At 44.2% G+C, this 15,814-nt stretch overlaps 1 protein-coding gene across 1 annotated transcript; it reads left to right on the plus strand.

Annotated features, from left to right (window-relative positions):
- Positions 1–188: 188 nt before the first annotated feature.
- Positions 189–15,729, plus strand: rsf1a (remodeling and spacing factor 1a). Its single transcript, XM_035622902.2, has 18 exons — positions 189–417; positions 2,989–3,080; positions 3,265–3,357; positions 3,487–3,692; positions 3,965–4,089; positions 4,594–4,704; positions 5,056–6,526; positions 6,687–6,870; positions 6,971–7,192; positions 7,294–7,398; positions 7,670–7,749; positions 7,835–7,883; positions 8,001–8,107; positions 8,682–8,746; positions 8,982–9,156; positions 9,267–9,493; positions 10,184–10,384; positions 10,596–15,729. The coding sequence occupies exons 1-18, from the start codon at positions 264–266 to the stop codon at positions 11,435–11,437; spliced, it is 4,509 nt and encodes a 1,502-aa protein (XP_035478795.2). The 5' UTR covers positions 189–263; the 3' UTR covers positions 11,438–15,729.
- Positions 15,730–15,814: the final 85 nt, after the last annotated feature.

Below are 15,814 nucleotides of genomic sequence, written 5' to 3' on the forward strand. Positions count from 1 at the left end.
TTGTATTGTAGGGATTTGACTAAAGAATACAAATATTTGTGAGAGCACTTTTACATCCTTTGCTTTCTGGTTGTTAGTTTGAGGAATGCAGAACACGCGTCCTATTCGGATTTATTTTGAAAATCTTATCCGGAAGCGACACCCCTACTCGTACGTTCGAACTTCGATGCCGGTAGACGCTTCGCTCCCCATTCATTTCCCTCTCACACACAGTCGCATCCCAGCAGCGAGCCCTCCCCTCCTGTTTCTCTCCGCCTGGAAAGATGGCTGCTCCGGCGGTGGCGAGAAGCTCCGGCCCGGCGCTCTGCCCGAGCTTCGCGGAGGTCTGCTCGTTCCTGGAGCGATACGGAGCGACGCTGGATCTGCCCGAGATGACCTTTCCGCAGATGGAGAGGTATCTGCGGGACACGACGACAGGTGAGAGGGTCGGCGGTTAGCGGTGGTGGGGCGAAGAAGTGGTGGAAAGCTGCGACACTTGAAACCGAAGGAGAGGGGGCCACCACTACCACCACCATCATCACGATGATGATGATGAGGATGACGAAGAATGTTGTGTGTGTGTACGCGCGCGTGTGTGTGTGGCCCGGGCAGAGCAGCATCAGATTGGGGTTTTTTTTAGTCAGCGAGCTTCTTTCACTTTCTTAGCGGCTGTGACAAATTTTAGTCCGGTTCAGAGTCCGGGTTTTCCGCGAAACACAGGCGGTGCTTTGTCCAAGTTCGCACGGGAACATTTTGGGCAAAGCGAAAACGTAGGTGCTAACGCGGAGCTAGCGCCCGCTCCCCCCAAACCCCACTCACTTTGGACTGTGTTGTGTGCTAAAGTTACGGGGAAACGGACACAGACGGGGCACAGTGACCGTCCCGGCACACCGGGGGTCATGGTGGGAGTCGTGAGCCAGGTCGTCGTTCATGTCACGGCCACTGTTGCTCTGTAAACGTTCAACTTGGTGTGGAAGCCATTATGCAGCACTGGCGAGTGACCACACACAGTCAACCAGCTAGCTCCGGAGTGTTGTCAGGTGAAATTTTTCACCGGCCTTGCCTCGCAGGCAGTCGGACTGGAATGACATCAGTGTCCCCTGTTGTTCGTGCGTTGGTTATGTGCTCACCGGCAATCACATATCCCCCCGTAGGTCTGTGTCTTAAGACAGATGTGATGTTAGTTAAAAAACCGTGCGTGTTATTTTATTATTTACTTATTTATTTTGGTAGAGTGGCTGTCAAATGTGCACATGCGCAGTAGGTACTCTGGCTGCTAGCTAACTAGTTAGCATGAAGGTTTTTTTTTATCAACTTTTAGTCCAAGTACAAAACGGAGACCTGTATTTAATTCACCGCTTTTTCGTTTATGAAAAAGAGATGCTTCAGACTAGTTGCTGTTGTGTAAGTCTATTTGTAAACCGTGTTAGACAACCTTGTTTTTAATAGCTTGGTAGTTTTCCATTACCGTTAGCTCAATCGCGTATAGCTCATGTGCCGTTTATAGAATAAAGTTGGACATAACGGCAAATAAGTAGTCTAGTTAGCTATAAAAGAAACCCCTGACACTTCCAAATTGTCCGTAATTTAACTGTGTTCTCTCAGTCGGGAACCCTGAGTCCGTGTTGATAATGTGAAAACATAAAAGATTTCAAAGCTGGAATTTCCTCCAAATTCAAGGGCTCCGTAAAAGTCTCACGCCAGACCACACATTATAGTTTGAGTGTGTTTAATGTCAATCGGATTTTTCTGACATTTTGAAGACAGAAGAGATTCATAACAGTATCATGACAACAATGAACAGAAGGAAGATGAAACGTACCCTCCAATGTCAGTTTATTAGGGACACCTAGCTAACACTGTCAGTCTAATACAACAGTCCTGCAATAAATCCTCTTTCACTAACTTTATTGTTCAGTTTTTGTTGAAACTAAGAGGTGTTGATTAAACCATATGGTCCTTTTGGAGGCGGTGGTTCTGTTGATCTGTATTACATTACATAAAGAGGTGTGTCTGTTGTCAAGCCCACGGTCATTAATTTGAATGGGTGGGACAAAACAAAAGGAACACCTGTGAACATTCAGAAACAAGCCACTCACAAATCCTAAATTGACATTTACAATATGATGGTGGAACAAGCAAATGTGTAACATGTTTTCTTTACTGAAACAGAGTATTACAGAACATTCACATTAAATATTTGAGAGAAGGTTAAACTACCAAAACCAATGAAGCGAGGATTTATAACCCTTATTCTTAACACAAAGATACATAGATTATTGATAACTGCTGACTGATTGAGTCATTAAAGAAACCAATAGTATTGACATTAATCTTGTGATTGTCTATGAGTGAGATTACTCAACCTGAGCCAATTTAATGAGAACAGGTCGAATGTTTGAATAAGATTGAATTATCTTTGATATAAGAGATTATGTCACATTGAACCCCTCTTTTTATTCTAAACATTTTTATTCTGCACAGCTGTTTATATTTACACAATTATCTCCATTGTGCATGGGAGATAAGAAGGACTGTCTGATCTGAAACACATGAAAAATTAAAGTGTCAGCGTGGAGAACACACTGTGTACTCATGAACACATTCTAATACGCCTCCCTTTAGTTCTCGTCTTGATGCATTTAAATAGTGCTGCTAAACCCGTTCATCACAACCCAGAAACGACCCGTTTGAATCTGTATGAATACATTTTACAATCATGGAATCGTGGAATCATAGATGTGCTCTTTTTTAGTTTTGTTAATACAGTCAGTATTATGTTGAATATTGAGCCCTGAACTGATGTCATTTGTCATGAAAACAGATTTTTCCCCTTTAGCCTCCTAAAAATAGACGTGAGACATCAGGGTCAGTGATGGAATAAATAAAAAGAAACCCTGCTGGTGGCTGCAAACCTTGGCACTGGACTTGAAGTGGTTTTTGAAAAGTTAAGACAAACGGTGCTATGTTACTAATCACCCTTTGTACGTGTGTTTTGTTTTTCTCCAGTCCCTAAACCCCTTGTGGAGCTCCATGTGAAGCTGCTCAGAAAACTGGGCAGGTCTGTTACTACAGAGCGCTGGGAAAAATACCTGGCTAAGGTGAGGTCTCTATGTACTGTACCTATGTATTTGTAATGTAGAGTGACAACTGAGAGTTTATCTCTCACTTTAGACCTTTAGCTCGGTTGTGGTCAACGGAGGAATGTTGATATGAGAGAAGATTAAAGCAAACATGTCAGACAGATTGTATGTGGTGATTATATCTAATCATTGTTTCCTGTAGGTTTGCCAGGAGTTGAACAGTACCTGGGCATGGGAGCTGGAACAAAAGGGCTACCAGGACATGTCAATGGAGTGCAAGTCAAGCATCCTCAAAGTATGACATGTTTTTACTTTACACACCTAATGCACCCAAGAGGCTGACACTTCCCCAATCAGGGCAACAACCACACTGACCTTCTCTTTGTCATATCCTTTCCCTCTTCTTTTCCTTTCTGTCTTTCAGTATCTCTGCGAGTGTCAGTTTGATGACAACCTGAAGTTCAAGATGGCGATCAATGAGGAGGACCCGGAGAAGATGCGCCTGCTGCCCGTAGGCCGGGACCGGCAGGGTCTGATGTACTGGCTCCAGCTGGACCACGAGCAGAACATCAGGCTGTACACGGAGGAGCAGGACGATCTTGACGGATCCACCTGGAAGTGCATCGTCAGGTAGTACCGTTGTCTCGAAAGGTCTATTGTCACTGCTTTCTCTGTTCGCAAAAAAAAAACCTACTCTCTGGATCTTTTCTCTAAATGTTGTTCACATTGCAAATGTACATTGTCAACCTTGGCTGAAGGCTTTGTTAAAGTAGTTTCCTCTTCACCTCTGAAAAGTAAATTGTCCATCCCTGCAGTGTCTTATCAGTCTATCTATTCAAAACTCTACTTTCCTGTTGTTTCCTATATCTGGTTTGAGCCACTCATTCAAACTGTCTTGTCAGAACTCGTAACGACCTGTCTGAGGCTCTGGAGCTGTTGAAGGCTCAGATTGAGCCAAACCAGAGTCAGGAGCGGGACCAGAACCAGGCTGAAACCAGGAGCGCCAGCCCCACGGAGAAAGATAAAGGTATGTGGATTGAGGTTCTATGAGTGTGTGTTGGTATTAATTTCAAATTGTGTATCAGAGAGAAAATATCTTAAGAGGCAGTTCAGTCTTCACCACCTCGTCTCCTGGTTGTCAGGTTTTTGTAACTACAAAATATAAAACTATGAGCCAAGATATCTCACAAAACTGTGCTCAACATTACATTTTGAAGAGCTGCAGTCGAAAAGAAAATAGACAAAAAGAGGAACGCTCTTTCAACGTCCAGAAAGAAAAATATAGTATACAAATTTGAGGAAACGGAAATGTCCATTATCACAAATCCTTCCATGTTCTTTTTCTGTAGCCACACTGCAGTAGTAATCATAACAGATGAAAAACACAAAATACCCAAGAGGCCATGCTTGTTTGTGAAGGACTGAATCTGATTTATGGATTGATTCCCCCCACTCCCCCAAATCATTTTCACCACACTGTCTCTTTTGTGTGTGTGTGTGCGCGTCTGTGTGTGTGTTTGTTATAACTTAGTGGATGAGGCCATTGGAAGCAACAACCAAGACTCGTCCAAGACCACAGAGGAACACGCTGAGAGTAAGAAGGTTGATCCTGGAGAGGAAGAAGAGAAACCCCTAAAAGAAGGTACAGAGATCAATAAAACTATCTCCTCAACTAAGACTGACAATGGTGTTTAAACCCCCAAAACAAAATAATAGTGAAGCAGCTAAATGAAGTCTGTTGAGAGAAATATCTGACTATAATAAATCTGATAGATATATCTGGGGAAATTAAACAAATTGTACATTAGAAAGCTGAAAGGAAACGAAAGGAGACAGCATCTTAAAACCCTACGGCACCGGGACTACCGACAATTCAGTTTTTTATCTCTGAAAATGTTTCTTTTATACCACCTGATCTGCCTTTGGTGCTCTGTCATCATTCCTTTTTTATAGGAGTTTAATTGTTCTGTTGCTTTTTGTATTTGTTTTGTAGTGGTGAAGCAGGAGCAGATCAAGCAGGAGAACTCAGAGGCCGAGGTGAAAGAAGATAAGGCGGACCTCAAAACCCCGGTGTTCGATAACCGCGTGAGCACGATCACCACAATCGTCAAATCAGAATCCAGGGACGCTGACGCCCCCAAAAACACTGTGTCGGTAGTCATGGCGCCGGGCGCGACTGTGATAAAACAGGAAGTGAACAAGGAAGAGGAAGCGGGGCGGGCAGTCGTCAGGAGCAACCAGCAGGCAAAGATACCACTGAAGAAGAGGGAGCTTAAGCTTGCAGAGAGTTACCAGAGCAAACACATTAACAACAACAATAGCAGCAGCAGCAGCAGCAGCAGCAGCAGCAGCAGCAGCAGCAGCAGTATTATTGTGTGTAACCCTTCAGTTATCCAGAGCAAGGACGCTCATGGAAGAGAAGGGAAGTTACCTAATTCAGTAGCACCCCCTGATGGTTCGGCTGTGTCACAACAACAGCAGCAGCCCGTCGTCAGTGCGTCGAGGCAAGAACTGACAAATGGGAGAGCATCTGTCCTCCTGCCTCACAAAGATGGACAGAATGGAGTCATAGGGGTCATAGGTCAAGTTGGTGTTATAGGTCACGTAGGGGTCATCCGCAGCCCGTCTGAGCGCCTCCGGGCCCCTGGTGCTGAGCTGCAGGAACCAAACGGGGCAAGTTTAGACCCCTGGAGCTCCAGAGCTTTGGAGGAAGAGAGGGAGGGGAGCCGGCAGTCAGTGCTGGTGAGGAAGGGACCCGTTGAACGGGAGACGGCAGCGGCAGCAGCTGCAGGTCTTCCTCCTCACGTGGCGAAGGAGGCTCAAACAGCTGCAAAGCTGTTGATGCCCTCAAAATCTGATCAACCCACTGAGGCCTCCTCCGAGAGAAAAGTGGATGCTGTGATTTCCTTGCTGTCTCCGGTCACAGAGGAACCCAAGAGGCAAAAGGCAGAAGACCTGGGCAAAGAAACCACTGAGGAACCATTGGAGAAGGGGACAAAAACTGGACACGGCAGTTGTCAACAGAAGGATGACGATGATGTGGATGAGAAGGACGGAAAGACAAGAGATGTGTCTGTGGCAGAAGAAGGCAGTCAGAATGACCAAGAAAAAAATAAAAGCACTTTAGGGAAAGTGCAAGTAGAGTCAACCGGCCCCGCTCCACCTCTAAAAGTAGACCAGAGAGAGGAAAATGACCACCAGGGAGAGGGGGTCAATGGTGAGCTGGGAGCCCAGGTCAGGGTGAAGGACACTGGGCTTAAATCAGAGGTGAGGCAATGTCCCTTGGAGGAAGCCTCCTCTGAGCTCCAAAAAGAGGGAATCAGGCTGAAGATAAAGATTCCTCCCCACAGGAGAAACAAGTTAAAGGGGAAAGGAGGGAAAGAGGAGGAGAAAGAGAGGGAACAAGATGCCCAAGATGCCCAAGAGGAAGGGAGGACGCTGAGGAGATCTGCTAGGATTTGCAGGTATGTGTGTAATAAAGTTGTTGAAATTTCTGATGAGAGAAATCAACTTTTTGTTGTTCTTTGTTCATTGCAATCAGGTACCGCTGTTTTGATCCCGACAATAAATTCAGTCCAATTTATACCTCTTTTCTTGAAGATCATCTGCTTTGCCAACCTGCAGGCCGAGCTCCAAGGTGGCAGAGAGCCAGAGAAAGAAACAGCAAAAGAAACAGGCACTGCCGTCCAGTACAAGGGAAGGAGAGGAAGAGGAGGACGAAGAAGAGGATGAGGACGAAGAGGAGCAGAGCTCGACTACCAAGAAAGACAGAAAAGCAGAACCCGTCGGGCAAATCAGGAAACAAAGGGTAATCTCTCTCTAAACCTGTGTCCTGTGAGAGTGAACACACAAACAAATTGTGTGCTCAAGTTTCTCTCTGTTTGACAATTTCTCTGTTGCTCTTTCAGGGTAAACGGAGGCACCGTCGCGCTCGATGGTCCAACATTCGCTCGAAAAGACGTAAACTGAACGAGGGAGCGGAGCTGGAGGACAGAGGGAGGAAACGAGGAGAGGGGGAGGATGAGGAGGAGAGCGAGGGAGGGAGCGACTCGGAAGACTCCTGTAAATCAGAGGAGATTCCCAGTGAGGATGCCTGCTCCCAGTGTGGCCTGCCCAACCACCCTGAACTGGTAACTGTTGAGAGCGTGTAGACACATCCGAGGTCTGGTGTCCTTCATAAAGTACGTAAATAATGACTGATTAATCAAAACTGTCACCTGTGCATTCTCAGATTCTGCTGTGTGACTCTTGTGACAGTGGTTTCCACACTGCCTGCCTGCGGCCGCCACTCATGTTGATTCCTGATGGAGAGTGGTTCTGTCCGCCCTGCCAACATGTAAGTTGTTTGTGTGTGGGAGATGTATAGGAACTTTAAAACTATTAATGTTTTGGTCATAAAACTCTTGTCTTGGTTTTGACTTCTCCCTTTCATATTGACAGTACGCCTGGTTATTGTTTTGTTGTATTGCTCCACTACTAACATTGCAAATCTTTACCAACGTTTTCAAATGTTCAATGTTTAAAACTGGATATGAATCAGGATACTCAGCCTTAATAAGTAACACGTTTTTTTGACAAGACGTTTTGTTTGGTTTTCCTCCTTTCAGAAGCTGTTGTGTGAGAAACTGGAGGAGCAGCTGCAGAATCTGGACAGTGCTCTCAAGAAAAGAGAGAGAGCGGAGAGAAGGTAAACACACATACACAAGAAAATCCTTATCCATATAAACCTGAATTATATGGATTTTGACTCTCCTCTCTCTTTGTCTGTCCAGGAGGGAGCGGCTGGTGTATGTGGGAATCAGCGTGGAGAACATTATTCCTGTGAGTAAACCTGTTTTATTTTTTATGACATTATAGTTTTTCCCACGCTTTTCAATGCAAAGGAAGTATTAGTTTATATTTTGCTGTGCAAATAAAAATTTTGTCAAATGCTTTTAGGAGGGAGATGTGGAGGAGGAGGAGAAGACGGCAAAGAAGAAAGATACAAAGAAGAGTAAAAATCTGGGAAGGAGATCGACCAGAACCAGGAAACACATCAGCTACAGGTGGGCGGGGCCTGTCGGGGGTTAAAGGGGCTGGGTGTATTCCAGAGAATGGGTTTAGGTACGACAAAAACCACAGAGACTGTTAACACTGAGATGAGGGGTTTCAGAAAGTGAGATGACTGTAACTCCACAAATACTCACCCAGTGTTTCTCTCCGTCTCCAACTGCTGAGCCTGAACTTGCTCAACTCAGAGTGAAAATAGTCAGTTGACTGAACTAAATCTGATCGGCTGTGGTGGAACCCCATCTCCCAGTCTCTGAGTTTAGTTAATTCAAACCTAATCTTTGGAAAACCATGTGGGGTGTCAATGTGTATCTTTGAGACTGTAGAATACATTTTTTCCTCATTCCTCTTTTGTTAAGTTGATTTCTTCCTTTTAAATAATTTGTTACTACCTCCATCGTTTACATTCATGTTAACCTTAGCTAGCAGGCTCCTTCGTTCTTGATCTTGTGTATTTTCTTGGGTATGTTTTTTAGTGCACTACTGCCACCATCAGTCGATAAGTGGGGCAAAAAATCTCATTGTGAAAATGTAAAATCGAAATCTGTTTTGCATGTGTGTGTGTTGCAGGTTCGATGACTTTGACGACGCAATTGATGAGGCCATAGAGGAGGACATCAGAGATCTCTGTGGTGGTGAGTGAGCGGCAGCATTGTTTCCTTCCTTAGGTTGATATGACTTTTGTCTATCATCTGTGTATATAATTTTATTGTATGTATTCTTTTCTTTAAATGTTTTCTGTTAGTTGCTCGGGACACTATTACTGCTTTTTTGGCCATGGATCTGTCAAAAATTAGATATTGTCAAATTTCAGTGGTTAAATTGAAAATTGTTTTTGATTTTGTTTTGACGTGGGTTTTTCTGATGTAGGAACTGGGCAAGGCAAAGACGTCACTCCCGTCCTGCCAGAGGATGGGAAGGAGAGCCAGCGGCCAATAAGAAGCCAGGCTCATTCCGCCAGGAGCAGGAAGAAGCGGCGGCTGAATGACCTGGAGAGTGACAGCACGGCAGCAGAGAGTGAAGACGAGTTCATGCTCAGCAACAGGTAACACTCACACTCTTACATTTAAAGTAAGTTTTTTAAACTTCTTTCCTCTTGTCCTCTCTCTGTCGTCGGGTTTACTCACTCTCCTCCTCCTCCTCCTCCTCTTCCAGCTCAGAGGATGAAGATTGTGTTGCGACAGGAGCAGATGAGGAGGAGGAGGAGGAAGATGCCGGCAGTGACGTCGGCAGCTGGGACGGTGGGACTCGCCCCAAGCGGGCGATGAAAGTGGTGCCCAAACACCGACCCAGCAAGACCCAACGCAGGGGCAGGAAACGACAGAGGCGGCGGCGGAGACGCTCTTCCGAGGAAGAGGAGGAAGAAACTGAGGAAGAAATAGGTGAGTGCACAACGAGGGGAGACTGCAAGGCATTAAAGCTACAGATCTCATTGATTGGATGTAATTGAATATTAATTTTGATAAGTAAAAACGTTAAAATCATTTTGATTAAATGATGACCCGCTGTTGTTACAACGGATTTAGTATGTTCTAAATATTTAACAAGAAATCTGTTCACCAGGATTGAAACAGCATGTAGGCATGAAAACAAAATGTAACTCAACCATATTTATATATTAATAATGATTTTAGGCATTTTAAAGTAAAAAATTATGAAAAAAAATAATCCAAACACTTGTTTCAGTTTCTCAAAAGAGAGACTTGATGAAGACACTTGAAGACATCATGTCATATGACACTAGGAAGATGAGATCAGCATTTTCTTTTACTGTCTCTTGACATTTCTAACATCAGTTATCAAAAATGAAATCTGCAGATTAATCATTGATGGAAATAATTGTCGCAGCTATAATTCGAACGTCTCTGCCGTCTTTTAAGTGGATGACAAGCTAATCAATAATTGAATGAACTATAAAATGACGTGTTCCAGTCTTGTTTTGTGCTGCGAACAGTAAAAAAAAAAAAAGAAACAAATCTGTCTACGACATAAAACAGAGAAAATGGAAAATCTTCACGTGGGAACCTGAATCCAGAGAATATGTTTGCATTTTTCTCTGTGTTCTCTTCCAGACTCGGATCAGTACAGCGACATGACTGACAGTGACGCTGACAAAAAGAGGCGGGGCCTGAGGCGCGGCCAGCGGCAGCAGGTCAACTACCGCGAGACGTCCGAGTCGTCGGACAACTCCCGGGCCTCCGCCGCCAACAAGAAGAAGGTCAGGCCGCGGGGCCGGCCGCGCAAGGAGCATCTCTCCAGCGACTACAGTGATGGTACTTTGCCGCCGCCAACATCTGCAGCATCATTTTGTATTGATTATTCAAATTAGGATCTGTAAATGAAAACAGTCTTTACTTTTTTGAAACGACACCTCACGTTGCTTCAATCACATTCAGTTGAAGACAGAGACTCTTGTTTCCATTCAAGTGTTATTTAAAGATTTATTTCAGCCAGTTAATCCTTCCATTTTGCTTTTTCCTCCAGTGTCGCCTTCTTCCTCCAAAGACTCAGAGGAGGAAGACGATTACGAAGAAGAAGATGACCAAAGAAGGAGAGGGCACAAGAGGAGAAGAGAGGAGGAAGACCCCCGGAGAAACAGGATGAGGGTAAAGGAGAGGAGACGCAGAGACGAGGAGGACGACGACCGAGAGAGAGGGAGGCGGCTGAAGCGGAAACTGTCGGAGAAGGAGGACGAGGACAAGCGGAGGAGATTAAAGAGGACGAGCAGAGAAGAGGAGGACCTGGAGAAGATGGGCAGAGGAAAGAGGAGAGAGATACTGTCACAGCAGCGGCGCAAACGACTCGCTCAGATGCTGAAGAAGCGGCGGCCTTCCACGGACGAGGACGACTCAGAGGAATCGGAGGAATCCGAGTCGTCATCGGAAGAGGATCGTCCAGTCCGCAAAAGACTCAACCGCATCGACTCGGATGATGATGATGATGATGAAGAAGAAGAAGAAGACGACGACGACGAGGAGGAAGAGGAAGAGGGAAGACAGAAGGTGACGACCAAAAAGTCTTCAGCAGCCGAGAGGAGGGCCGACAGCGACGCTCAGGAAAAGGGAAGGGGCCGCAGCCTGTCTCCATCAAACAGACATCGGACCTCCAGAGGCCCGGCGAAGCCTGGGGATGGGAGTCCTGCGGAGCCCAGGGACAGTGCAGGATCCGACAGGCAGGACAGTCGCAACGGCCCCTTCCATGCAGAAGAGGAGGAAAATGAGGAGGGGGAGGAAAATAAGAGGGAGGATGATGAGGAGGAGGAGGAGGAGGAGGAGGAGGGCCAGACAGACTCATTAAACTCTGTCCAGAACAGTCCGCAGTCATGATGTTTGTGTGAATAACGCTCGCTTCTTTCTTTCAGTTTTTTTATTTTCTTTTTCAAATGTCAGGCCTTTCACCCACAAACCACCTCTGGAACGGGATCTCTCTCTCCTCCCCTTCGCTCTGCCCCTCTGTCTTGCTCCTCCTCACCGTTGTATCGTGGTAGAGTGCTGTCCACCGTCACCTTACTGTATAGTACCTCACGGTAGAAACTCACCAGTACGTTTTTACGCTCATCGTCGCGTCGGGCATGAACCGAAACAGCCAGCAAAGCCGGACCAAACGCGCCCTCGCAGCGGGACTGGCGGCACTTTGTGTTTATCAGTGGACGCACTCGCCCACAAGCGGCAGGAGGTTGTCGTGACCATTTCCCTGGACTCTGTTGAGTTTTCGGACGTCTCTCTGGCGGTTCCAGGTGACTGGACGATGGCAGTTTTCATCCCGTGTGGGAGTCTGTTGTGTGGTATACGTCTTTCTAAAGCACTTCATCATTCTCATAGCACTTAAGAACCCGCCACCAAGGAGAGGGCCAGTGTCAAACCGAACACTATGGGTTAGCATCTGCCCACGCAGCAGACAGTTTGGGTTTTCCTTGTCCAGGCGTTTGAGATATTTCTGCCTCAATAACAGTGTTTTTCCACTGTTGCGGTGCTTTTCCTGAAAATTTTTTACCCAGTTTCCTGAGTTTTAATGCGCCTGCCACGAATCTGCAACGTCTGCTGTTTGACCACTAGACAGACAGACGGCCTCTCTCTCTACACTGGCTGTTAAAACAGGCAATAACAAAAACAAAAAAAGCCCCAAGAGGTTTTCAAATCCCACATTTTTGAGGGCGTGTGGAGGAATAGATCTGAGTCAGATACTTCAACACCTGCGATAGTGAAATCAGAAATATCTGCAGGGTTAGATACTGTTAGAGGCCAGTTGGTGGTTTGGTTGAAGACGCTTTCATCCTGGTTAAGTAGCTGACATCAAACCGCTGTAATAATCCAACCGTCTACTCCTCATGAAGGCGTCACGCTGACCGTTGAAAGCAGTCAGGTCACTGTTCAGGAGCTGAAGGACTGGACTCAGGAGTGTGGTCACTCAGTAGATGGTGCGTTCAAGTGCTTCTCGTCGTAAAGACTTTAGATTGTTAAAAGTAAAGGATGTACAACAGGAGAACAAAAGTACTGTGCTCATGGTAAACGTTGGACCTGAGAGAATTAGTCGGTTAATTGATAATTCAAACCAGAAAAATAATCAGCAAATATTTTGATAATCCATTAAGTATTAAGAGTTGTTTTTTTCTTTCTTTTTTAAAGCGACAGTTAACTGAACATTTTCAGGTTTTACGGTGTTGATCGGACAATAATAATAATAATTTGCTGACATCCCTCTAGGATTTAAGAAATTTTCACATTTAAAAAAAAATAATTTCCCCTTCATTTTACAAGCTAAAAAATTATGCGATTAGTCACATTCATATGATCATCAATCACAACGTGATTAATGATTGTTGACGAGGATCGGCTGAACGCATGTTACAGAACTGACCTGTTCACTGTAGCCTTCAGCACTCGTGTCTTATAAATGTCAGCTTTAGAAACATATGGTCTTTAAATGCAGACTTTGGAAGATACACACACACACACACACACACACACCAGAACCACCCCGGATCCAGAATGGACCCGGGATGGTTCCCGGCGACCGCCGCAGTGTTCGGTTTCAGACTGGCCCCTCGTCTGCTCATATGCTCACAAAGCCTTGGTCGGGTGGGAACACGTTTGCTGTACATACTTTGCCTGTGCGCCGTTCCTTGTAAGATAATAGTTGTTCTGTTCTTAGTCCTCTTGTAAAATATAGTGTTATATTTTCTATATGAAGGAGAGGAGTGTGAGATGCTGCTGTGGGTGGATGGATGTGTGCGGACCGATGGGGTTTCCAATCCAGCCACGAGTTCACCTGAGGTTTGGCTCGCTTGTGTCTTGTGGGACATGAGACCAGTGTGGCGCCCGTTCACCGGTTAAAAGAAAGAAAAAAAAGTCACCTAATTGTTCCACAGAGCAGAGCACCGCTCACTTTCAGCCCTGTGTTGTAACGTGTCCAGAGGTTTTAAACATTTCTTACTCCCGGGAGTTTTTAAAAAAAAAAAGGAAAAAGGAACAAAGCTTTATTTTTTATTTTCTGATTGAGGCTCAGGGGAGGAAGATGAATGCCGGTCACCAATCGATGACAACCTTTACCTTTTATTTTCTCTACCAGTCGCCTGAAACTGTCGCAGTCCACTGCTACTGGGTTTTTATCCTGGATTCACCTGTAGTATCTTTAATCCCACTGTAGAGTCCGACGTTCCTGACGGCCTCGAAGACCTTTATCTTCTCTCGGTCCGAACTCTGGGCCCGTGTCTATCAAACATCTACGATTTATGTTTTTTTTTTTTTAAAAAAGCTTGTCAAATGTATTGAGCAACGAGCTTCAACTCAACAGCAAATTATGTTCAAGAGAAAACTTTGGCAAGTGATCACGTCATTAATCTCATTAATCAGTGCTCAGGGCAGAAAGAGACATTTACAGATTCACCCTTAAAAAAAACATCATGTATTACTCATATTTGACTTTTTCTACAAAGAAAAAATAGTTGTGTGGAATCCAATTATCAACAGTGTAATGTAATTATGATATATACACACATGAACATGGATTAGGAAATTAGAATCTCAACGTGTTAAAAGACTTATGTATCGTATCAACAAGCTGAGGCAAGAAAGTGGACAAATAAGAGTGTTTTAACATTCCTGTTGAAATGTTTGGATAAAATGCAAACAACAGAATAAAACTCAATTTCTTCATCATGACCAGTGATTTTTAAATGTGAATCTAATTTTCATCTTTAACGTTCCTCTTACCTGCAAGACCCATTTTTAAGTCCCGAGAACCTTGGGGAGGAAAGAGAAGCAGTTTCACTGTTCTGCTCTGAGTGGAAACGTTCACTTTTAAGCGGTTTGATAAACACGAGCCCAGATCAGAGTCGAGCTTTCACCTGACGTGTGGAGACGCAGAGTTTTAAATGAGTCTCACTCCGGTTCCAAACGGAGAAGAGAAGCTCTCACCTGAGGCCCCCCCCCAAATGTTTTTATTTGCTTTCAATCAAGTTAGAGACACAATTAACTCTCCTGTGTCGTATCAAAGAGGGATTTCTCCTAAACTGATTTTAAAGCTTCTATGTGGTTTTAAGAAAACAAACTGTAAAATTAACGGTTCAAGATTTTCTTTTTTTACCCGAGGACATCAGAAATCAGGACGACGCCAAAACTTTTTATAAAGTATCAACCCAGAAGACGACTTTAGTTTTCTGTGCAGAAATTATGTCTGATAGAAAACTTTTAGGTTCAGACTGATCAAGTAAAATTTTTATTTTCATAACCACATTTAATCTGTGGTTTCAAAAAATATATATTCTGTCACCTGGAGAAAAAAAAGATCATGGTCCGAATCTAATGACAAATGTTCTTTGACTGTTTCCTTTATAATCGTTTTTAAATATTATTGTGTAATTATTTTTTTTAAAGTCTGATTATGTTGTTGACATTTAGTTGAATAAAAAAAAATCTAATTCAAACTCAGAAATGATGAAAACCAGATGATATTTGCTTTTAAACCAACTGATTCTGTTTGTTGTTTGCCAAGTTGATGAGGTTTGGTCCTCTGATCTCTCGCACTCACTCACGTGGGTTTGACACTAAACGGACCCGACACAGTTTCAGTTCACCACCTGGATACATTTCTAAACGTTGTTTCAGGTACTTTCCTTGTTCAGGTTGGACTCCATTTCAAGAAAAAAAAATCAAAAAAAAATATATCTTGTCTCGTTGGCTGTTTTAACTTCTCTTCTCATGCTATCATCAAGATCTGATTGCAAATATAAAATGTGTCTACATGTGAAACAGTGAATCCCTTCAAGGTCAGCAGTGATTTCATATCCTTTATAAACTCATGTGGACTCTCAAAGCTCATGGAAATTAAGATTTGCAAAACCAGTATTTTTATAATGTTCCTTTTTTTTAAGCCCAAGCTTTGTTTCTTGTTATGTGTTCTCATCTTGGTGGAATCATGGTTTTGCCCCCTGTGGCAGATTCTGTTGGTTTTAAAACTGTTCAGTAAAACTCATCTGGATTCCCTCGGAACAGGCACCACTGGATGTGACTGCAGCTCCTTCCATTTTCTCTGTTGTACTGTTACTGTAGTTTCGCTGTAACATAAATGTTTTCTAAGTTATTAAAACCAACATCCCAGGCATCTCCTCAAACACACACACCCTCGTCCTGGTCTTGTTTTATTCCTGAACTGATCAATCCTGAAAAAAGGGTTCTCCTGAAGGAGAAGCTTTTTTTTCTGTG

The sequence above is a fragment of the Scophthalmus maximus genome, chromosome 11, assembly GCF_022379125.1.
Source record: "Scophthalmus maximus strain ysfricsl-2021 chromosome 11, ASM2237912v1, whole genome shotgun sequence".
Lineage (NCBI taxonomy): Eukaryota > Metazoa > Chordata > Actinopteri > Pleuronectiformes > Scophthalmidae > Scophthalmus > Scophthalmus maximus.

What these genes read in the sequence shown, in the direction of transcription:
- rsf1a (XM_035622902.2), top strand. Translation starts at nt 264, where the DNA reads ATGGCTGCTCCGGCGGTGGCGAGAAGCTCCGGCCCGGCGCTCTGCCCG. An exon ending in TCTGTCCGCCCTGCCAACAT is followed by an intron (nt 7,399 to 7,669) that starts GTAAGTTGTTTG and finishes TCCTCCTTTCAG; the next exon opens with AAGCTGTTGTGTGAGAAACT. An exon ending in GCGTGGAGAACATTATTCCT is followed by an intron (nt 7,884 to 8,000) that starts GTGAGTAAACCT and finishes AAATGCTTTTAG; the next exon opens with GAGGGAGATGTGGAGGAGGA.